The sequence below is a fragment of the Fulmarus glacialis genome, unplaced genomic scaffold, assembly GCF_000690835.1.
Source record: "Fulmarus glacialis isolate BGI_N327 unplaced genomic scaffold, ASM69083v1 scaffold15869, whole genome shotgun sequence".
Lineage (NCBI taxonomy): Eukaryota > Metazoa > Chordata > Aves > Procellariiformes > Procellariidae > Fulmarus > Fulmarus glacialis.
Window position 1 is genome coordinate 40,473 of NW_009235325.1, and position 25,571 is coordinate 66,043.

General features: G+C 40.1%; 1 protein-coding gene across 1 annotated transcript in view; it reads left to right on the forward strand.

Annotated features, from left to right (window-relative positions):
* Positions 1–11,923, forward strand: part of LAPTM4B (lysosomal protein transmembrane 4 beta) — a 46,084-nt gene extending 34,161 nt beyond the window's left edge. The window contains exon 7 of the mRNA XM_009585992.1: positions 11,849–11,923. Coding sequence (XP_009584287.1) covers positions 11,849–11,923 — 75 coding nt within the window. The remainder of the gene's footprint in view (positions 1–11,848) is intronic.
* Positions 11,924–25,571: the final 13,648 nt, after the last annotated feature.

Genomic DNA, 25,571 nt, shown 5'->3' on the forward strand with positions numbered 1-25,571 from the left:
CTAGGTAGCTGCTGTCAGAAGCCAGCTGTGCTGTTTGGAACAGGCTATTAACGGTGTCAATTTGGGGCAAATACCCTCTTAAGTTTAAAAATAAGATTTCTAAAACATTTTCACCTGTCATTGCAGTCATTAAATTTACTTACAAGTTAAATTACAAGATCAAAATATACATGTTTATCTATTTTCCCCAGTAGATTTTTATTTTAAACACAAAAATGGTATTTATGTTTGCAGCTTATATACCAGAATTATTCTAATACATGACAATTCATAAGAGATTTGCAATAGAAATAGACAAATCAGTTCTCAGCGTTCATAATTAGATTTTTAAAAAGACATGAAATGGGGGTGTGTAATTTAAATCTTCCAGATCTTTTTGGGGTCACTAATTGGGAGTGTTGCAATGCAGGAAAAAACAGAGTGATTATAAATTTGCAGTGTTTCTTTACAGACCCTTTTTTTCTAACAGGGTTGATTCATTACCATCTGACAGCTGCTGTTTTGTGGGCTTCAAAAAACGAGTCAAAGTCTTCAGTATAATTCCAAGGATATGTATCAGTGCAGCAAAAGCCGATGACAACTTAAATCCCTGTTGCCAAGGATATATGGGTGTATAAGCTGAGCCGTGTGTGAATTTTCCAGGTCAGGCTCAAGTCATAGTTACAGTATGCAACGAAGGACAGGGAAGGACTGAATTCACTCGGGCAGGTATTGCTCAAACAGGGAAATGCAGCGGGGCACAAGAGGCAAAGTCCCAGCAGCAGTTAGCCATGCTGTGGCTTTTATAGCCACATAGTTGGCCTTGGCCCACGCTAGAAGCCCTGCCCTTCTGCAGAGCTGCTCTTCCCAGAGGCGGTCCTGCCTTCAGCTCCAGCACTAGCTCATCTGGTATCTTTGCATCGCATCCCCTTGCACAGCGCAAGCCTGGCCTTTGCCAAGCGGAGGAGGAACTCCTCGCACATCCCAGCCCCTCCAGCCCCGAGCCTCTCTGCCAAAACTTACCCGACACGGCAAACTATGCAGATGCAGAAAGAACATCAGCCATCAGTTAGGTGGGAGGGAGCCACTGCAGCTGGTGGTTCAGTAGGTGGCATTGTCCTCTTAGAGATGGCGTGAAAGCAATGCTCAGCTCCCTACCAGGGAGGAGCACCCAGCTGCAGTTGTTTTGCTGAGGGTGTGACAATAATCAAGAAGGCTGGCTTCCTGCGGTTATTGATGGCTTCTGGTGATTTCTGGACCATTCTTTCAGTCTGATTTCAATTCACTTTAATGGCTCCCATAGAGCAACTGCACTCTTCCCAAGCGTCCCTCAAGACTCTTTATGGACACAGGACTGTCCGCTGCGGTCTGTCCAAAACTGCACAGCGTTTGTGGCTTTGGTCCTCTGTCTTATGAGCAGTGAGGAAAGCGAGGTCTGCTTTAAATGAGCTTTGTGACAAACACTCAACTTCAGAAAGAACAAGGCTGAGTGGGCATTCATGTACCAAATTTAGAAGATCTGCAAAAGCTGGTGGGAGTTTCTGTTTGACAGGTGCTTTACAGATGTGATTTACTAACATTAACGGATTTTTATATAAACATAAGACTTTTCCCTCAAGCTGTCAGTTCATCACCTTTCATGACACTAGTCCTTTGTAGTTTTAACACAGTATTATAATAATTTGGTTATAAATGAAGGCTTCCCTTCAGCTTTCACTAGGAAATGCCTAAACACACTGTGCAAAAAGTGTATTTTATATGGCAATATTATGCCTTACTTTTAAATAGTGATACCAAAAGAATGTGTTTGTATAACAATAAAAATTAGTGAAAAATATGTATGGAAGACCGAACTAGAGATTGGTCATCTCAAAATCCCAGATCTTACTGCTCCCAAATGTTATAATGAGACTTCAAAATCTGCCTCCAAACTATACAACTGGCCCATCTCTCTATTGTGGTGCCCAAATTGGGTCACCCCATGTCCCTAGGCATGTAGATAGGGAAAAACGGTCCCTCTGGTGAGACGGAGATAAGACAGAAGCCTTTCCAGCAATATCTGTAATGCAAGCATGGCTGTGATAACCACGCTCTTGGGAGATGACCAGTCCTGTTAAGCAATATGGCTGCCCCAAGTCAGCTATTCCTAGGCTCCTGTCTTGTTAACTCTTGAGTGGAATACACGATGTAATCGTAAGAGGAGGTAAGGTTAAAAAAAAGAGATGCAGGTTAGTAATTAAAAAGTCTACCAAGAGATTAGTGCTCCATCACAGTTTCAGGACAACACATCAACCATTTGCTACACAGAGTCAAAGTATACTTCAAGTCTTCAGTACTGATGACATGCAGGCAAGTACCCCCTGAGAAAGCATGTGCTCATCCAGCAAATGCTCATTTTGAAAAAAATGAAGGAGAAATTGAAAAAATAACTATGTTCTGTCCATATGAAATCATGATGCGCAACTAGAGATGCAGCAGTAGAGGGCTGGCCAAGATGTAGGAAAGACTTCTGTGGCCTGAGGTGGACTATCCCTCCACGCCTTTGAATGGAGAGGGTAATTACACCATTATTCTGGATTACTTTTATGAGGTTGCACATGATGGAAAAAGACAATATCTTCCTGAATCCAATTTTCTTCCCACGCAAGGGTAATCACAATCTGTCCCTAAATATTGCTGTGTCCTAGTAATATATACATTTATTCCTCTATCTGGAGTGCTGAAACATTGTGCTGCTTCATTACAGAAATCCATAAACTGATGTAAAGTTTCTTAAATAGTGTCTTGGAGAGCTGGTGGCTTGGAATAAACAAGCAGTTTTGTCAAAGGAAAACAAAACATACCAACTCTAACTTTGCACAGATGATTTCGCAGCACTCTTCGCTGAATGAGGTTATAAATTATCTCTGAGCTATTCTGCTTCCAGTTACTCCATCTGTAATCATTCTAGTGTGGTTTCTAAAGGAAATGCATACATATAAACACGAAAATACTTCCTGTCCATGTTGAGAGGAAGGTTTCTTGGGATTTATTTGACAGACAACATATCATGAAACCTTTAAATAACTAGCACATTTTGGACAAACTTTTCAAGCAAAAGCATCTGTGCATGAAGCAAAGTAAAACATTTCTCATTTCATATTAAGTATGAATTGGCTCGGATATGAAGCTTTGGCCCTATACCCAGGGCTTTTTTATCTGGGGACAAGGGAAGGAGAAAAAGAAAGATGGGAAAGGTGTTTTGTAAACATTGCTCTCTGACCTCCTCAGAAACAGTTGCTTTGACTGGGCTCATTTGACCAGGGCAGCCATTTCCATTGTAAACAGCCACCTCTGAAGCAGATATTTATAAGCATTTATTTATAAGAATTGCTTCCAAAGGGCAGTTGATCTCATCTGGAAGAACATCTAACATAGGTCAGGTAGGTGAAAGTGCCAGCCGCTCTCCTGAGCATGAAGGAAGCTTCATCCAGATGGAGGTCAGATCCCTCCCCAGCACCCTCCTGACTGTAACGCTTCTCCACATACCTGGTCTTGGAGCTCTCTCTTCAGCCTGGACCCAAAACCATCAAGTGAGTTTCTTAGTATGAAGAAATTAACTGTGGACTGCACTGCAGGGGAGCAAGGATCCTTAGTGGGATGAAAGAGGGACAGAACAAGAGAGAACATTATAGAGGTCTTTAAAATCATGAGTGGCAGAGGACGTAAAGGAGGAACAACTGCTCACTGTCTTGGCAAAAGAACTAGGGGACAATTCAAAGAAATAGCTAGTGGCAGGTTTCATAGCAAACCAAAGAAGGTATTTCTTCACGTAACACCTAGATCAGCTGTGGGACTGCTTACCACAGGACATTGCAGGTGCTGAAAGTCAACATGGGTTCAAATGCAGGCTAGAATAATCAGTGGAAGAAAAATTCCTGTAAGACATGTAATTCAGCAAGTCCTTGACGTTCAAATTTCTGATATTTGGAGAATATTCTGGGCAAGTTGTGACTATATACGCTTGCAGTGCTCTTTCTTCATTTCTTTTATTGTTCTGCCTTGCACTTCTCTTTCTTCATCATCCATCACTAATTGCTGTGATTTGGATGGACCTTTCACCTGATCCAGTAGAGCTGTCCCTACATGCACGTGGTTAGCTGTGGCGTGATGAAAGCTAATCCCTACTTCTTTCTCCAGTGCTTATCTTGTATGCAACACTTGACTGCTTCTCACCACAGAACTATTATTATTCCTGTTTCTTCACTACTAGGAAAAGCTCCCTCTTCTCCTGAAGGCTGTCAGTCTTTTCATATAGTAAGTGTAAAGTATGTCTTCATGTTAAAGGTTAAAGAGAAAACTCTGAATTCTTAATGGATTTAGTTTTAATACTTCCTAACTGTTTCAGTCAATCTCTCTCCCTTGATACTCTGAGTGTGCATGATCTACTGTTCTTCAGGGCCAAATCAGATGACCCAAAGGTGCAGTTTGCACCTGCACTTTATGAACTGAATTTTTAAAAGTAGTGGAAAACCTTGGGTGACTCACTTCTAAGACATCTGAAAAGCCTGGGGCTTAAAAACTCTTGGGCACCATTGTAGAAAAAATACATTTTTTCAGAAACTCTTGATAAATGCTACTTCTTCCCCTATGTACAGAAACGTTAGAAACTTCTGAAGAGTCTGCCTCATTAAAATCGGTATATATAGTAACTTCCAGTAAATTTTGTACAGGAAATAAAACATGTGCTACATTGATAGGCTTATTTTCTTTCAAATAAAATACAAAATTAATTATATAATCAGTGATATTTACGTATTATCCAGTGCTCATTGTCATACATAGTGCTAAAGCAAATAGCTGCCACCTGGTGCCTTGAGTCTCCAAAAGAGAGCTCTACTGAGAAGATCTGGATGTCTGAAAATTTTAAGAAAAAAACACATCTTAATTTTACATTTTCCTCTGTAATCTCAGACTTCTCAGAAGAAAACCACATTGTCAAACTTGACAGGAAAAGTTTGCAAAGAAAGAATTGTTCTCAGCCTTTCCTGCATACAGAGTGTAGCAATCAGCCGGCAATAGCTGTCTATCAACACAGAAATCTTCTGTTTTCCCCAGGTGATCTTCATAATATTTGCGTAGTCAAGAACTCGACAGTACATGAGGGCTGTTGGGACTATCTTGAACTGGACAGGGGGTCACGTCGGCAGCCATCCCTCTAGAGCTGTTTGTAGGCTCGCTGCTCGCCTCACTGCAGCTGAGCATGGTTTAGGTTGCAGTCAATGGCTCCTCAAAGCACCGCAGCTGTGGGAGGAAATTCCACTCCTCTTGGCTGGATGAATGACAGGAGAGCAGGGAAGTAAACATGAAATTAGTAAATGTGATTTCATACCATTAAACCCTCTCCAAACTGCACGACCGTATCAGATTGGTACAAGTCGGTGATTGGTCTCGGGCTGGAATCACTAAGATGAAAGAGGAGTGGAGTAGAGGACTGGTGCAACTAGGCATGAGCTGCTTAAAACCTCCTCTTTCAATTCAGTGGTCTCTGAACCTGACGCATCAGTCCTGTGCTACATCGAGGAGAAAATTTATCCTGAATTAGGAAAGGAAAGGCATGCGGTGACTGTATTTCAGCCTGCAGCTATGTCAGTGTTCATCCCATCACCAGGCCAGGGATGGCATGCTGGACAGAGGCTCTCGGACGAGGAAATTCCTGTGGTTCAGCACTTTTACCTGTGAAATGGTCCAGCACTGGCTCTGGCATACTCTCGCCATCTGCCTACCACTATTCACTTCGTGGTTACTCTCCCTCCCTTTTTAAGTACATAGCGAATAAGGCCTGAACCCACTGACACTTTGTAGGTGAGCTGTGTGAAAGAAAAGGATCCTTTTGCCCTCTCTCCCTTTCCTCCCCACATATTTGCATGGGCCTCCCATAAGGATTCCTGGTAGTGGTTTGGATGTCTGAAGCGTAAAGGTCACTTCTGCAGAAGAATGATACGTAATGCATTCATAGCTGTGGTGAAGAGGTTGGGGTAAGCATTTCCAGGCAGAGGCTGAAATTTCTGCAAATATATACTTAGTTTGTAAATATTTCCGCAATTTAGTCCCTGTTTCATACAGTCATATGCAAGTTTCATTCAAGAGAGTTTCAAATCTGCCTTAAGGTTTCCAACACCTTTTAACATATTTCAAATAATACGCCTGTTTTACAAATGGGAGATCTTCCTAACTCAAAGCTGTTATGTGACAATTGTACCATTCCACCCAGTGAAGAATACAAATGGCTGTGGGAAAAAGTGATCCAAAGCTCTCTGGAGACAGAAAGCTCTATTGAGTTCAGTGAGTTATGGGTGAGACCCTTAAGAATGCAGAAATAAGAAATTAATCAAATATTTAAGTTTACTCATACAGGACTAAGCACATTTTCTCCTCTAGAAATGTACTAGACACCAAACAGATCTAAGAGCTTGAGTTCAAACAGGAGTAGCTGCAGCAATATGAGAAAACTTGTACATATGCTGAAGAAAGGAAATTTTCTACTGGAAGTTCAGGTAAATGTGCAATCAGCTGCAAAAATATGGAATGATTATTGAAATTATGCGATTCCCCCCCAAAAAAACACCTTTGGGCCAAGATTAATTCCACACTGTTTGAATACACAAATATTTGCCTGTGTTTCTGCTTAGGCATATTTCTAAGCAATGTCTTTAAAAACTTATTCTCCAAAACCAAATTAACCAGGTTGTAAAAAATAAGAAATGACATATGCTTATATTAACTGAATATGTTATAGCCATTGGCAAACTTGTATGGTAATTATTTCTTCCAGAGAAGGTCGTCCTGTATCATGTGCTTTATAATAGAGAGAGGCTTATGTAATACAATTATCCAAACCATTTGGATGACACCAGCTAACTCAGGACCCGGATTTCTTATGGGTCAGTTCTGGATTATTTCTGCATATTATACAAGAAGACTGCTTATCACAAAATGCTTAAATGGTATTGGGAGCAAAGCCCAGCACCCAGGACGCCCTGTCCCACATAAGCACCCTAACCATGGGGCTACATAGCCACGCTTTCTCCGATTTTCTTTCTTTCCCCATGGATTCTTGCATACTTGGCTTCACTGTGACAACAGGAGGGTGGAAAATGGTCCTTCCAAACTAACTGAAAACCTTGTGTCTGGAGCATTCATATGGCAGATAGGAGCTGTGGGTTTGAATCCTCAGGGTTTGGGAGCCCTGAGAGCTCTGATCTCAGAGTCTTGTGCAATGCTTTTATCACCCGACAGCTATACAAACAGTGAATAATGTCACCTCCTCCTCTGGCTGCATATTAAAGGATGATGTTAAAATGCTACATAGTTCTTAAATACAGTTATAGGGGTTGTGAAAGAAGTTAGGAGCTTCTGTCCTTTGAATTTTAGGCATCCTATAGGACTGAACTTCTAATCTTCCAAACTTGCTTGCTGATCTACTGATAAAAAGCCGGAACTTCTTTTCACAGGGATGACTGAGTTCCAAAAGATGGGTGTCCTTTGTACTTACTTTTTATAGTAACTTGTGAGTGACAATCTCAAACACTCTGTAAACGTTAGTCCCAGAGCATCCGGGGGAACTAACATACATTTTTCTCAATTCACAACAAACAAGCAAGGAAATGCTCAAATGTAGTGCCTAGGAAGCAAAATGCATCAGTTGTCCTAGTGGATATTCTGCCTTGGGGATACCACAGACCTAAAAAATGCATATATTTTTGTACTTCATGAAATATTTTAGACTGCATCCATTCTAATTAGGTTCTTAGATAAGACTGAATAGCGAGTTTCTGTCATTTTTTCCAGTTTCTGAATTCAGCCTTTGGCTCAGTGACTGGCTTCCATTTTAGGTCTCTGGAGAGCATAATGTACTGCCTGAATAACTATGCTGTCTTATGTCCAAGGCACTTATCTGCTTCCATTAAACCATGTTGAGTTTTAAAATTAACACAAGAGAAGGGAAAACTACTCTGATACAGATTTTCATTTCAGCTACTTTGGTATAAATTTAATGATTAAAATTCTAATGGAATTATCTTTTCCTTGAAATTTTTGTAAGCAGTTAACCATTTCAAAAGTAAACACTTAAAAGCTGAGATAATTCAGGTTTTATCATATTTCTCCCTTTTGCCAAAATAGACTTAATTGAGAAAAGATGGAAAAATTATTAAGGGAAAGTAATGGCCTGAAACTCTGTTCCTGTCAAAAATAATTAAAAGGTAGCCTTACAGAGGCAAAGTTGCAAGATTTGTAATTGTAGAGTGGTGGAAGAGTTATTCAAACTCTCATGGAAGCTGAAGGATGATTATTTAGACTTACAATTGTCAGATGTTTAAGTAACAGTAACAAAACCACATTGACTGAAAGTAAAACAGTTAAATTAGTTTAAAGGACTTTTACTACACTAATGACGTGAGATACTTGGGGTCCCAGCCGGCGCCATGTATTCCACAAACTCCGAGTGCTTTCTTCCACGTGTTGTCCATCACTTTCATTCATCTTAATCTTTGTTTAATATCCTATCCGTATTTTCTTTGTCTAACTCAAACACTGCTAGGCAAATGTAGTAATTTTGAATTCTGCTCATTCTACACTCACTATTTTTTATCACTAGTCTGTTCATGTCAGGCAATGCAAGATCAGGATATTTAAGTATTTAAACACAAAAATGTGGGGGGAGTAAGCCTGTAAAGTCGTCACTGGTAGAACTGCTCAGACAAATAACCTTTGCCAGCAATAAAGTGACCCTAAACCTTACAGACATTTGGCAAATACTCTTTAGCCTTATACTGTAGATTATTTTCTTGTGAAACTTCTGAAACTTTTTAGTGGCCTCCCCAGTTCATACCCAACATACCTTGAACATTCCTATAGAAATCCATAGGCCTTAGGATTTAGCCAGTGGCTTCTCCAAAATGGCTCCTGTAGGTATTCCTATTTCCCCTCACTTTATGTTGAACTGTCGATAAGTAAGAAAGCATCTTCTGAGGGTCCTTGGGGCCACTGACCCACGTATGAGTTTTGGGTCCATAGAGCAAAGCGGAGTGCTTACCTCCCAAGAGGTAAAAGCCTCACCGGGAGGCTGTTCTCTTACCAGACAGATTTTGTTTCATACAGGAGTGAAGGGAATGAAGAAGCTCACTCAAATCAGTAAAGCCTCCAGGAGACCTACTACAAATGACAGTAACCTCAATGCTGAAGTAATAATATTGATGTAACTATAGTAGTCTTAGGACACATTCATCTAAAAGAGGATCAGAGCACAGGAAGAGGTATTGTCCTTTATTAATCAGCTCGTAGACCTGGAAGATGGACAGCTTTTTGGATTGCGTCGCTGTCATTTCTTATCACACCCGATGAAATGGACTCCGAACCTGAAAGGAATGGACCACAGTTTGGGCCTTAGCATTACAAGAGTGCAATAAGACAGCTAAATCTTCATAAAGTGAACTCGATCCATTTTCAGAGTCATCTGGAGATCAGATTTAGTTACTAATTATATTGCTTCATAATCAACTAATAAACATCTTTCAGTACATTTGAGAAACTAGTGCCTTTTTTAGTAACAAGGATTTTACTAGATTTACAGGGATTTTACTAGAAACCCTGTTATTAAACTAATGATCAGCACTAGGGAGAGGATCTCAACTGCAGTGTTTTTCACAGTTTACATGCTTTAGCGGTGTTATTTACTGAGGTTACATTGCAAAATATATTTATGATTTTTATCACAATATTTATTTGAAGTTCTATATGTTGTCCTAATTTCACTAGATAAGTAGTCTGCCATAAGCTGTTTGCACCCTTTAAAGTCGATGTAATTTATTAAATGCTTTTCAATACAAGGCTTTTTAGATTATGTAGGGGATGTGTGCATAGTATATTGCATTTACAAGCTCAAACATATGGTATTAATAAAGAGTGATGGCTCTGACGATTTCCTTTTCTAAATAATGAAACTTTTTCGATTAAGGGCTGAAGATGCCAAGGTAGCTATTCTGTAATCTAACAAACATGTGCATAGATGTATTTGAACACATGGTCATCAACGCATGTCTGTAAACTCACATAAGTATAATGTGAATCACCCTTGGAACTATCCCACAAAAGCCTGATCCAAAGTCTATTTAAATCTATAGACACATTCCCACTGATTTTGTTATGTTGTGGATGAGGTCCAAAAGGGTTGATTACAGATGGTTCTTTGCAGAAGAACTGGTGAAATCCTCTCATGGCAAAACTTCCATTGACTTTATTGAGATCAGGATTTTCCCTATGTATGTTTAGACAATCAGCTTTCTGTGCTCTTTAATGACCAAGAAGCGATGCTGATAAATCTGGAAATTCTGTCATGAATAATTGATTTTCAGCTGCATAAAGGATCTCTGCCAATGCACTACAACTTACATTCTTACACGATATTAAGATATTTCAGGGAATGTACACTCATTCTTCATTCAGACATCTATTTTATCCTCAGTCCCTGCTAGGATTCAGAGACCAAGTGCTCCTTTGCCTTTTCACATGCAAGCTAATTAATGCCAGTGCTGCTGCCATTAAAAATTGCATGATAGCTAGCATGCTTGCCTAAAGAAGTAGAAATCTTGGTTCAAATCCGTCCTCTGCCCTGTGTCGCCTGAACTTGCGTCTCCCATGTCCTAGGAAGCTTCCTGGACTCCTATGATATATGATTAAAGCTGTCCTAATTTCTATCAGACATTTAAGTATTCACTGAATGGCTTATGGGAATGTAGGTCTTCCTTCTTATGGCCCCAGAAGCACAAAACTGGAGATTTATTTAGACATTGGATTATTTGTTCCCCATTTGCTTTCTTTCTCCCCACCCCAAAATAATTATTAGTTATTCCAGGGACACCTCAGAAAGAGAGGTTTTCAAGACTTTTCTCACTCTGGCTTAGCAGTTTGAGCACTCCTTGTTGTGGTTTAACCTGGCAGGCAGCCAAACACCATACAGCCACTCGCTCGCTCCCCCCACCCAGCTGGATGGGGGAGAGAACTGAAAAAAAAAGTAAAATTCGTGGGTTGAGATAAAGACAGTTTAACAGAACAGAAAAGGAAGGGAAAATAATAATCATAATAATGATGAAAGAATATACAAAATAAGTGGTGCTCAATGCAATTGCTCACCACCTGGCGACCAATGCCCAGCCAGTTCTCCAGCAGCGGTCATTGCCACCCAGCCAACTCCCCCCAGTTTATATACTGAGCATGATGTCATATGTTTTGGAATACTCCTTTGGCCAGTTTGGGTGAGTCCTGGCTGTGCCCCCTCCCAGCTTCTTGTGCACCTGGCAGAGTGTGGGAAGCTGAAAAGTCCTTGACTAGCGTAAACACGACTTAGCAACAACTAAACCATCAGTGTGTTATCAACATTATTCTCATCGGAAATCCAAAACACAGCACTACACCAGCTACTAGGAAGAAAATTAACTCTATCCCAGCCGAAACCAGGACACTCCTTCAGAAGACATGGTTTAAGCGCTCTTGACAGAGGAGAGCTGCAGAATAAACAGCCACTGTCACTGCCAGGCTGAACAAATTCAGGTACCAGCAATGAATGATTTTTGGCTGAAATCAAGCTGTCACTGGAATCAATAAGAAATGAGAAGAAATCACGTTTTCCTTCGTAATGAAAAGAGGCACACAAATTGAAAAGGAGGAACTTCAAGCTAATACTGTTTCATTTTCTGACTATTCTGCTCCTGTTTACTAATTTACTCTTCTTTGTTACTTTTTAGGATAAGGCCTTAAGAGTTTTCTTTTCTGTAAATTTTATCAGGTGATTTCTTTTTTAAAAATATAACCCTTTTTTCCTTTCCTGCAGGTCCTGTTGCCACCATATGATGATCCTGTGAACGGAGGTGCTAAAGATCCACCACCACCTTATGTGTCAGCATAAGTGAGAGAGTGCTGTGTACCTAGGGAGGATAGCTTTACTTTTCAGACATTGGAGCAATAGTTTGATAATTTCACTTCCAGGATATAACCTCTATGGGTTATATACATTGCTGTTTTGCTGACACATTGAAACATAAATTGTATGATTACAATTCTGTAGATAGTTTTAATAATTTGCTGCAACTACAGTAGCGTTTCAAAAACTAGTGAACTAGTTTCAGAAGAATTCTGGGTAGCGCTAAGGTTACAGTAGTCACGCTTTTTCCACCGTGTCTGACATGCAGTGCTAGAGAACATAGAACTTTGCATTCTCAATCAGGTTCAGAGTGTAACTTTCTTTTTTTTATTTGTAAAACTTCCAAAGCATTACAAATGTGTTTCTCAGATGCCCACTTTCACCTTCAGAATACAGACCAAGTCCAAAAAAGTGACATTCCACTTCACTCCTGTTCTGCAAGAATTTATTAAGTTATTATGCTATGAAGGGTGACGATTGCAAAAAGAAGAATGAGTCTTATGCACTATTCTCATCAACCTGGCTAATGGGAAACAAATTTAATTGGGAAGAACAAGTACGGGAAATGAGAGCAGACAAAGCACTCTGTGATGTCTAACAAGCCAGAACCTGTGGTCTACACGGACTCACTTTGTCCCAGCCTGCAACCATTCTAATGCTCAAAAAAAAGAGTTCTTACCAACTTCTGGTAATTTTCTTTTCCTGCCTACACACCTTTTTCCTCCCCACCAACTTCACAAATAGTAGTTTGAGGTCACAAAATCCCTGCTTTTGAAGTCCCATGGTTACGTGACAAAGCTGCATCTTTTGCATTCAATATGCAAATGTTTTCCTATAGGAATGTGCCTGTAAATATCGCAATGTTCTGCTGAGTGTGAACTAAATTATGCAGATTCTAAGATACATGTTCCCAACGTATGGGAAGCTTATGCATGTAACTTCCTCGAGCATTAGCAGATATGTTTTGCGTGTTTCTCATATACATCAACGTGGGGATTTTAGATTTTTTTTATGACTGAACTGGTTGTGCTGAGAATCTTTCTCATGGGACTCATCCATCCATGAATGCTTGTGTGAGGTATTTATTTCTTCCCCAGAGAAGTGCCTCCTGCACATGTAACTTTTTGTTGTTGAAGAAGGATCTACTTTTAATTGAAAAGGAACAGGAAAAGGGAATATAATGTGTGTCTCTACCTCTCATCGTTTCCCCCTGTGTTGTCTCCTCTGCATTTGGGGTGATTGAACAGGCTGAAGCTAGACTGATGCCATTGCACACTGCCCCAGGTGAAGGGCAGTGCAGAGCTGAGCCACAGTTTGGAGGGGCACCAGAAGAAACCGAGGTGTTGTCTCTCCTGTGACTGGGCTGGCATGTGAGTCCACACCCTTCCTAAGGAGGACACCCGTTCTCACCCTCAGTGCATTGACTCCATTCTGCAGACTGAAGAAGAGTGGAGCTTTTCCTGCCTTTTTCTGGAAAAGAGCTTTCCAGGGGAACACAGGACCCACAACTTCTTTTCACGGAGGTTGCCACTGTTACCTGTCCTTGCAGAGGCCAGGGAAGGAAGGGCCAGACTCTTTCTTCCTGCCTCTTCCACACGCCTGGGAAAAGGCAGGTCCCCATCTTCTTGTTGGAATTTTACTTCAGGGTTCATCTACTCTGAGATCAAACTAAGCAATGCTTTTGACTGAACCAATCCTGAAGTCCATCCATTGATCTCTGTCACAGTCCTATTGCTTCCTTCAGAATAACTCCATATATTATTATCTCATTACAGTTATCTCCAGGAATTAATCTGAATTTGGGGGTTGGGCTGGCTGGCTGGGCTTCTGAGCTTCATTTTCTTTCATTCTTGTCAGATTTGTGAAGGATTTTAAACAGTCATCTCTTTGAGAAAAGCTGGTTGTAACTACATCACATCTGTGTATACAAACTTCTCTACAATAAAAGGGTGTTTCCTCAAGACTATGGAAATAATTTTTGCTGGTCTTCCAAGCACAAACATACATAAATTCCTGTCCAGTCAATCTGACGTGGCAGGATTTTCTCTGTAAATGACCTTGAAAACAGTTTTTCAGTCCACCCACCAGTCTATTCACCAGCTTTCCCTCCATACTGTATAAATGGAGGATAGAACAGTAAGTTCTATAATTTATTGTACAATAAAACCAAGAGATAATTCAAGCTTTTAGTTCATTGTCCAGAACTGCAGGCAGTTTTCCAGGTCTGATGAAGTGTGCGATACAGAACAGGGCTATACTGAGCTACACTGAAAGCTGGGGCTTCTTTTTCTCCACATCATTATAGGGATAACGTTGTGCTAATTCACATGAAATTTCTGTAGACTTTAGCTTGTCTTACTAAAGAATCAAGACTTCTTCACACACACCATATGTGCATAAGTGCAAGTACATGTGTCCTGCCAGTACTCCTAATACCTTTTGGATTTTGTCCAATTTGAGTTAAAGAGGGCAGGGAGGTTATGGTATCAAAACCATGACATTCCTACACATACTGTAGATAGACAGCTGGGAAGGTGGGAGCAGATAATGTAATATAAGTTCAGCTCTGCTGACATATCAGAGGATCCACGTGGGAGATGAATTCCCCTGCTCCCAAAGAAAAATGAGATTCTCTGAGTTACATGAAGAGACATGAACTCCAGCTGAAGGTTTTTTATCCTCAGTTGTTGAATTCATTCTCCATTTCCATGTTTAATCCTGGGGAATTCACACCACAGCTTTTCTATAATTCATTTTTAATAGTCAGTCATCTGTGACACAGAAACCCATTAAAAACCTGGCTTCTTACGTTTCTGTGCTTTGGGAAATGCTTGCTCCTAACAGTGCTTTTTTCACTATTCCTTGCATTTTTCCCTTTCTCCCAGACATTAGGAGCGTGTGCTTACTCAAATTCTCTCCTGTTTTCTTATCTTAAACTCTAATATAGTAGTTTATTATTAATAATTTCTGGTAACTTAAGACTGGAAAGAAAATATTTTCAAAGTATGTTGACATGGAACATCATAAATATGGGGCCAAAACCAGCAAGTAGGAATCTAAACCTATCAGAAATATAAGTAGATCTTTTGCTGAAATCTTCTAATTTTTTGAAATATCTGTTATAAGGCATTGCAGGCTTCACAAAGCCTACACATGCTAACGCACAAATCCCATTTCTTTCATCTGTGCCTGATGCTTTTATTCCTGATGGAACAATGCAGCTTCCCTTCATTGTACACTCATCCATGCATCGTATTGGAGAAAGCAAAGAGAAATTCATAGTGGTGACCCAACAGTGTGGCACTCGTGCTTGTAAGAACATCAGATTTTCTAAAAAAACTATTACCGACCATTATTTTAGGTGTTATCCTGTCTGTACTTCTTTGGGAAAACCTCTGGTTGGTAAAAACAATCCAGACTTGATATGTTACCAAAGGCCATATCAGACCAACCTATGGCCAGAGAAAAGCTTGGCAAGGAAGCAGAGGGAACAATAGCTAGTCTGAAACAAATTCCAAACTCTGTGCTTTCAAAATAGATCATTCCTCACCGCTACCCTGTTGGCCAAAGTCTAGCAACTAGGGACATCATGGATAGTTCTAACAAATTTTTGCTAATATCAACAGGTCCGCACACTGATGCTTTGAATATGCAAGATGGAAGACTTGGCTACCAGTAAAGGCAGAATGGAGAGAAGAGTGTCAACAGGGACAGAGCATGGGAGGGCAATGTTCATGTACGTCCTTTAAACAGCACAGAGAGAGAGATGTCGTTGCATTGACAGGGTTCACTGCTACAAACCTGGTGGGCTTATGTGCTCTCTTTCTCCTATGCTATGGTCAGGAGGAAATATAATTGCTCCTGTAATCTGTTACGTTAGCTGTTACGCCAGCTCTGTTTCGGACTTTTATCACTGGAGTGGATGATACCTTGGTCTTATTTGTTGTAAGGCAAAGACATCTACAGATTTATTTTTCTAAACCTAAAGGAGTATTGGTTAAATTTCTGCCAAACCACCTAGTTTGACAGAAGACTCTGAGCTGCTTCTCTGGAGCTGAGTTATATCATTAGAGGCTGCTCTCCTTAGAGGCTGCTCTCCTTAGAGGCTGCTTCTCTGGAGCGAAGTTATATCCTTCCCATTTACATGTCTCTATTAGCTGCAGAAATTGCAGTCAGGTACCACGAAAAAGCATTTCTTGCAAAATTTCATTGCCTGTGGCTACAGAGATGTTCCAGCACTATCTCAGTACACAGCTCCGAGAAACCCAAAACAGCAGCCATAGCTATCTAAAGGGAGGCTTGGCTCTGATAAATCAGGATTAGCGTTCTTTCAGAGGACTCTGGTATTTGTAAATGATGTTTCCACACCCATGGATTTGACCCAAAATGGTTCTGCAACGTGGCCAGTTTTTCAGCTGAATAGCTCAGCAGGGTGTGGAAGCCAGATCTGTGACCTTCTGCCTGCAGCCTGTGTCTACCTCCAGCAGAATAAGATACCAAAGCAACAGGAGTGAAAACCTCACTGTCACCCAGCCAGCAGATATAAAGTTATTTCAAAGCAAAAAGGCAGTTCTACAACTATATCCTAGACAATGAGCTACAACAGTAGTTTATTTTAATTAAGAACTTATGGGAAATTTAATGCAGTAAATTACTTTTTTTCTTTCAGATTATTCAAACCTTTCAAATGGGAGGGTTTTCAGAAAGTCATGAAAGGTTTGCCCTTTGTAGCCAGAGCTGGACTTAACTAATTAGTCTGAGCAGAGGACACAGGGTCACTTGGAAGGCTGAATAAACAGCAAGGAGAAGAATCAGGCATGCAGCAGGGCTGGCTACTTGGCTTACAGAAGCAGCTTGCTAGCCAGCAGAGACAGAAGAGCTGCGAAGCTACTCTGAGAGAGGGAGCTGCAGCACAGCAGTCTCTGCAGCCATTTCAGAGGACTTCTGTTTGCTCTTTGAGCTCAACATGACCAGCAAGAGGAGGGATGGGCCACACACAGCTTTTTAGCTCAGAACCTGGGCTCCATTACAGTACTGAAGTGCATCCTGCTAATAACTCTAACAGGTTTCTGTTTTCATATAAACTTTGCCCAAGTATCTAAATACTTCTGTTTTTTGGAGGGGTTGAGAGATTTTTTTTTGAGATTCCTTCTACTTCATCATCAGGAACTCTGAGGAGTTGATCACCTGTAATTTTGAAACTGTTGCCCCCTCCAAAGTGCCCCATTTCAGGTCCCTTCATGACAGCAGAAGCAAGGATGCAATTAGAGACAGAGGTCCAACATTGGTAGACTTTTAGCATCAATTCCTCTGATCACATTCAGTGTCAGGATGGGCAAGGTGTTCTTAAAAATACAGATACTGTCCTAATAAGACAGATATGTTTTACTTTATGGATGGCAGACCATTCGGGTTCCTTTCTGGGCCAGACGCAAGCACAAACAGGAGAAAAGGTGGCTGGACAAACAATTACTTTTAGAGTTGTATTTTGTGTATCACCAGTACACCAGTTTAAGACTGCTACATAAACAATAAATTGGTGGGACACTCTGGGAGATTGGTACTATTTATGTAAATGCGGTCATTCTTGGCAGTATCAGATGCACTCACCTGAGAGCACCAAGAGCAATGAAAGTAAAGGAACAAAGGCAAGAGCTGGCAATTAGTTACAAATATTTATCTTTTGTGAGTTCATAAAGTCTTCTCCCCATCAAATCGTTAGAAAATTGGAATGGGTTTCATTTCCTTCATTGCATTAGAGCTGAGGATGAAATTAGCTTTATCAGCTGCACAGGCCAGCTTAAATTTCCTGCTATTGTGTGATCCTGCTTCTTTGCTTCTCATAAAGAAAAAGCAACTAAGGTAGTTCATTAAAAATGAACCAGACTAGTTGATATAGTAGTTTTGGGGTTTTTTTTCACCAAAAATATTGAAGTTTGCTTCTTTTTTTAATACAAATGTTTTCCTTTTAAATATAGATTTTTAGTAAAGGTATCTGTGGCCACATTTTCATCTTAGGAACTGGCTGGTTTCTGTTGCAAAGGTATATTTTCTTTGTGTTTTTTTATCTTGTGAATTAGCAGCAAAAAAAGCCCAAAGCACAACGTTATCTTTTGGTTGCTTTTTCCTCTCTTTGCAATTCAATTTTTCAGCCTGGACAAAAAGTTCTGACACAGTAGTTTGAAAAAATAAAGTACAATAAAGGCGAAGTATGATTATGCTGAACAGACACTGTAAACACTCCAGGGGATAGAAAAGTAGACCCCCTGCAAAAAAAAGAAGCTCAGAAAAACTCATCTGTAACCGTTGTACTCCTATTAGCACTGAGCAACATAACATATGTTTCAACAGTTGCCACTGTGTGGTGTGCAGCAGCAACATTTAGATGTGGGCTGCATTTAACCGCGAGGGCTGCCTTATCTGTGGCCCTTGTATGAGAGGCTGCATGGGCAGCACAGCCCCAGTTCAACTGGGACCAGTTCATTTCCCACGAGCAGCCTGAGGATGAGCTACAAAAAGGGGTGTCTGAGAAAAGGAGGGAGGTGAATGTTTGAGGAAGTATGGCTTTTCCTCAGGGGTTATGAGACCAGATAGAGTCACAAGCTGGGAAAGTTTCGAGATGTGATCCCTGATCATGTTTGTGATGTCTACACACACCCAATATACGATGTCTTTTCTGGACTTAAAGTTTCTCACTAGCATTCATGCATTATACTTATCACAGCTAGTAGATAATTCATTCTTCTCTGCTTTTGAAGCAAAAAGAGCTTGTTCATCTTACTGTGAGTAACTTTTCCCTTTGGGTTGGATTCAGTGGCAGTATTTGCAGTATCCTTTTACTACCTAACCAGGTTTAACTCAGCTACAAACTGTACCACAGTTACTACAGATATTCTTTGGCATCTCATACTTTTTCTTTTACTGCAATTTTGCTCCGATGCCTTTTTTTGTGAAATACCATCTTACATTTGGATGGATTTTCCAGGTATTTGGGGGCAGGAAGGGTTGAGGACTTTTTTTTAACATTACTAGGAACACATTAAATTATTTAAGATATTCTATATCTACAATATCTACTACTATATTTAGTAGTATTTTCAAGAAGCCTTTCATCCTTTGTCCTTTTACTACAACTTCTTTTTCAAAGTTTTCTTCCTCTTCAGTCTTTAAAAGCACAATAATCTGGTGCAGAGCCAAAACATTGGCAAATGCCACCACCACCACCGCCAGTGGTGGTACTCAAAAAGCATGTTTGGGAGAGTTCCTGAATTAAAATTTTTAGACTTCAGGTATAACAGAAGATTCATCATACAAGGCTATAACTTAGAGAGGCTGAACACCATCCTTGGGGATTTCCTACAAAAATTTTTCCATAATTCTGTCATTTAGTGCATTACTCAGAAAACTGATAATATAACACAGGACTGCTTGGGGAAATAGGCTTTGTCAAACTATCCTTTTTTCTTTTTTTAAAGGGGCTATGAAATATGAGGTCGAGTGTAAACATTACACACTTGGACATTTCTTAGGCACTTTACCTGATACAACACAACGTTTTGACTAGGAAACTAGAATGGTATAGCAACAGCGCTGCACATATGAAATAGATTGCAAAACAGCCGATAAATCTCTGATGTATGTGAGCAAAGAATACTCAGTAAGTGATTGTGTTTCAAGAGAAATTCTGCAAGGATCAGTTTTTGACTCCATGGTGCTTAAGATTCTTCATCCATGATTTTAAAGAAAGTATAAATCATCAAGAAAAAGGCAAAAAAAAAAAAAATTATATTTTGCCTATACCTTAAAGCTGTGAATAATTCAAGCAGAATGTTTTGAAAACCTTGGAGTGGGTTAGCAAAGAGCTGAAAGAACCATTAGAGAGTTGGAAAATATGCCATCAAGCGAAAAACTCAGGAAATGCAATGCCTTTAAGACTCAGATTTAGGAGGTGACTTAAGGACATGTCGTGGTTTAATTGCAGCCAGCAACTAAGCCCCACACAGCCGCTCGCTCACTCCCATCCAGTGGGAAGGGGGGGAGGATCAGAAGAGTAAAAGTGAGAAAACTCGTGGGTTGAGATAAAGACAGTTTAATAGGTAAAGCAAAAGCCACGAACGCACGCAAGCAAAGCAAAACAAGGAATTCATTCATTACTTCCCATCGGCAGGCAGGTGTTCAGCCATCTCCAGGAAAGCAGGGCTCCATCACGCGTAATGGTTACTTGGGAAGCAATACTCCAAACGTCCCCCCCTTCCTTCTTCTTTCCCCAGCCTTATATGCTGAGCATGATGTCATTCCATGGTATGGAATACACCAGTTGGGTCAGTGCACCTGGCAGAGCATGGGAAGCTGAAAAGTCCTTGACTAGCGTAAACACGACTTAGCAACAACTAAACCATCAGTGTGTTATCAACATTATTCTCATCGGAAATCCAAAACACAGCACTACACCAGCTACTAGGAAGAAAATTAACTCTATCCCAGCTGAAACCAGGACAGGACACCATATAAGCAAGTACATAGGGAACAAAACTTTAATGAAAGGTGTCTTCAATGCAGCCAACAGAAGTGTAACAGCACCTAATGATAGAAAGTTGCAGATAGAAAAATCAGACTAGAAACAAGCTGGTTTTCTGCTATTCTACATCTCCATCCTTCATATTTCATAATGTTTTGTAAGGGATTTTTTTTCTCCTTGGCAATTTTTTGAGGAATAAAGGACTATTTTTGTAAGGCAACCCATAAATTAATTCAGGAATGAATTAATTCAGGGACATTCTGTATCTTTTGGTATGTAGAAGGCTCAGAAAAGAACCTGGATGTTTAATTCCAAAACTGATGTCTAGACAGCATGTTCAATGGCTACCCAACCTTACAAATCCTTCAACTTGCTCGACATTTCACTGCTCTCTTGGTGCCTGCAGTTCTGCATTGCAGACCAGGTTTTCTCCAGCCTGTGGAGCTTGGCATTCACCTCCTGCCTTGGTCCCAGGGGGATCTGGTAAGGAGAAAGACCTGATAATTATGTTTAAGATATCAACAGTTTGGACAGGGCTGAGCAGTCTGGTGCCCAGCTCATGCACAAGCTCCCTGAAGCTGTTCAGCCACCTGAGTCCCCCTGTGTGCTCTTACAACACACCCAGCACAAACGAGCAGAAATCTGCTCCTCACAAAATGCAGAAGTGGCTCCTAGTGTCTTTTGCAGGACAGTCCGAGGTGCATGTGTGGCTTGGCTGTTGCTAACAATGGCTATTTGCACAGAGGCTTGGAACATCTGCCCTGGAAGTGTACCCGAGAGCGAGCACAGGGTGACCAGCACAAGGACTCACGGAGAGCCAAGCAGACCTGTCGTCCTTTCTCGGCTCCTGAGGTCCTCTGCACAGAGCTGGCAGCAAGGACCAGACTTCTTGTCTTATGTGTAATGGAACAGGATTGACAACAAAGGGGATTAACATCTACATTTCCTTATGCACTTCATGAAGCACCAAGTTTTTCTGGGGCCATTGCCACAAACCTAGGTATTGCAGGGCCAAACTTTCAGGAGTCAAATATTTTTTAAGGTGATGATTTTTTTAAGAAACCACCAAAACCTCTGAACACATGCTTAACTTGAACACCATGAGTAATCTCCTTTAAATCTAAGTTCAGTGCAGGCTTTGGTGCCTCCTATTATCTCCTTAAGATGGTTCACAAGTCAGACTTAACTGGGGGTCAGCATCATAGCTGTACCATAGCCTAAAGAAAAGATGCTTCAAGTATGCAACATTTAATCAACACCAAACTGGTTTATAATAGCCACAGTTCTCTGTATTAATTAATATACATTACCGTATAGCCTTTTAACAGAACATTTTTCAGCTGGGTCATTTAGAGGCAGGCACGTTCCACTAATCATATTATTGCATTAATTTTTTTTTTTAAATAGAGACCAGTGTATGTGTTTAAGTACTGCATTTTTGTTGATATATGCTATGAGACAGTCTGCTTCCTTTTTAAAGTAGTAATATCATCAACTAATTTCATTGAAGATTGTTTCAGTTAATTAATTGTTTCCGTTACCCTGGTTTTATATATGTAATGAAGTTCACAAACCACGAACTGTGAACAGAACCATGCAATTCATGTATCATCGATCCATCACTAACGCCCAGGTGAGTCCTTTTTACCACAAGCGAGAAATGAACACTTTGTCATTACATCTGTGTTTGAATCTTTACTGAATTTGTTTTTAACCAGCAGCATGTTCCTGGAATTATGGAAAGTGTCAGCTGAATGGAAAGGATCCATGTAAGAAAACAGAGTGGCTTAAAAAAATCTCTCTCCTTATTTCTTTTTAGAAGCTATATAATGTACCATGTACAAATTTGAATCATGTAAGTGTCGAGGAGGTAGCTAGCTATGGAACAGATGATCAAAACAGCAAAGAAAAGAAGTTAAGCACACACTTGAAGTAGAAAGGGCTTGTGGGCATAGCAAAAGGATAATGTTTTGGGGGGGGATGATGAGATATAGCATATTATCTATCTACTTCTTCAGGAAAACAGATTAGATACAGCCTTGAACCCTATATCCTTATCTTTTATTTAAGTGATTTTAAGTAATAACCATGGAGAATCATAAAGTAATTGACAGCTACTGACTGACTGTAACATACCTGCTTTACATGACAGTAGTTTTAACCAAACCAGACATCTAAGACAAAAAAAAAAAAAAATCTGCCTTGTCTTTATTTAGGAAGAGTAGTAGAGAAAGAAAAGATTGATACAGTTTTACTTTCAAGCTATTGTAGAAATTTGAAAATCCCGCTGTAATTAGAAGGAACTTGCATTGTATGTTTTTTAAGACACCAAGTACCTGCTGGAGTCAGTGGAGACAGCTTCATTTCTGTGAGTGCTGGACTCAGGAAAGGGCATCTCTTCTAATTATATAACTGAGGATGGTGCTTCCATTGATAGACTCCAATTTTCACATGCATTGGAAACTGTGCTTGATTAATTGCAGTGCAATTAATGGCTTATAAACCCTATGAGTTAATATTACATGTACATTATAACATTTCCAATCATAAGGCTGTCAGATATAAACTTTTGAAGTGATTTAAAAAATATGGTTTGATTTCTCTATAGACTAATAAAGACACTTAATAGTACAACAGCTTTATGATCTTGTTTATAAGCATTTCAAACCTTGCATGTCAATAAATAAAAAGCTGAATTCCTCCCCTGGCAAAAGCCATAGACTTTTTATTACATTAGCAACAATTTTTATATATTTATTTCAACATATATTTAGACCTTTTTTACTAAGGTCTAAATATTTTCTTGTTTGCAATAGAAACTAACAAAACTTTTATCTAAGCCTTTGAGAAACCTGTCTTGCTTCTGCTTTTCTACCCAATGCTAAAAACTTTGCTATCTATAAATATTTTATTACAGTCAACACAGACAAAGGCAGGATAATAAGCAGGAGCAGGAGCAACTACAAGCAAGGAAGACATGAACATTAAAACACATTCACGTCAAGGACAGCAGACAATTTCCATCCCAAATGACAGCACAGGTATCATACCAAACTTTCTTAACAATTTGATTGAGTCAGATGGTGCCCAATGGAAAGCAATTAATCCCTTAGAGCAACTTGGTTTGTACAAACGTCATCTCAGCTTTTATTCTGATCCAAGTAGTACTGAAGACTTAACAACAAATTTTGAAGCAAAGAATAATGAAAGATATTGCGAAAAAGTGATAAATGCAGGATTAGTTTCCCATCATTAGGTTGTGCTCATCTAACCTGCTTTTTTTAGGCAAAGGAAATGCAGTAGATCTAATCTGTCTGCACTTCAGAAAAACATTGCCACAGAGGAAATTACTAATTGAAATAGGAACTAGGAGAAGGACTGTGAGCTAAGTATGAACCTAGCTCATGGCAATAGGAAAATGGCATGAGGGAGTGTTCAAAGCAGAAAGTTAGAGAAAAAGTTATTAGCAATTACTAAAAGATCACTTTGGGAATCTTATTTAACACTTAACTTTTTCATTCATCATATTGGCAGGCAAAAGTAGAAGTTTTCTGATAAAACACAGGAGAGTCAATAGGCATTGTAAATGTAAAGGAGAAGGAGGATCTCGTTTGGAAAGAACTGAATGATCTTGAGAATGAAAGAACCAGAAAAGAGATGAAATACCATAGTATAAAATGAGAGATCATGTATTAGGTAGGATTTATCCACTGACAAACAGGTGCAGCTGCATCTATAAACTGAACACAAAGACAGCCATCAGCCATCAATGGTAATGCAGCCACTGAAAATTAAAATGAAATCCTAGACCACATCAGGCAAAGTATTTTCAATAAATAGAAATGTTCTGGTGAGAGCTTGTACGGCATATCATGTTCAGTTCTGCTACACGCACCCACAGGAACCAGCTCAGCACATATACAGCTAGAACTTGCTTGTTGAGCGAAACAAGAGTGAAGGCTGAAAGAGAAAATGATTGCTGTCACTAAATACACTAGGCAAGCCTTGGAGAAGAAAAAGAGCTGTTTATGTTGAAAGACTACATTGGTACTAGAAAACAAGTATAAAATAGCTATAAATACATTTACCTGGAAATTAGTAGGAAGTGTCTAACTACCAGGAAGGTCTGAAACAGTCCTCTAACAGCAGGAGGAAAACCAATTCACTGCTGTTTTACTAAAGCACCTGCTTTTAAGATGGAATGTACTTTCTGAAATGTGGTTTTTACATTATATGGTCGCTTGTGATAATTCAAAACCAGCCTACATGACTGAGAGTTTCTTCCAGACTGAGAACTATCCTTCCAGGCACTGAGAGAAGCCAGGAAAGGAAAGAAGAGACTCAGAAAGCCTCTGGTATCCAGTTAGGAGTCTTCAAGCAGCTTAATAATTGCCTGCAGATCAAAGCATGGCTTGATAGAAGCCTCCAGCTTTTTCTAACTTAACATCTTCCAACTTTCCTCTAGCCACACTCCCAAATGTTGACAGACCGAACAAGGTCTTTCCCAAATCGAAAAGAAGTCACACCATGGGAGAGGAGGACAGAAGCTTGTCACTTGAGGAAGGACAAGCGGTGAAGAGACAGTGAGACTCTGTAATGTGGGGAATATAGAGAACTTCTGGTACAGTATTAAATAAATAGCAAAGTTGATTAATAAAGTCAAATAAAAATCCCCCCATCTTCTAAGCTGTCTCTTATGAAGCAAATAGATGCCTCATTGTGCTGATTCACTGCCATCACACCCCTTCCTCCGATCTCCAGCTGCCAACAGCAGCAGGCTGCACAGCCTCTGGGAAGAGCTAGTGCTGCGATTTCTTATGCATAAGTTGGAGCTGAAGCCGCCAAGCCGAGCCCCTGGGCGCTCACATCATCTTCTCACCACAACACTTTCTCTCCTGCCTTTTGTCTTCCTCTGGCAGCTCAGCTGGTGCCTCAAGCCACAGCACAGTGAAATCTTCAGGGGTACAGATTCTGTATCTTGAGATGATGGAGCATTAATTGGGACGGTGGCTGGGGCCTTGTCCTATGCTACGTTACAAAGGATGAAACAGAACAGGTGAACTGTTATGTACTTGACCCTGCTGGGTTTGCTATAGAATCATAGAATCATTAAGG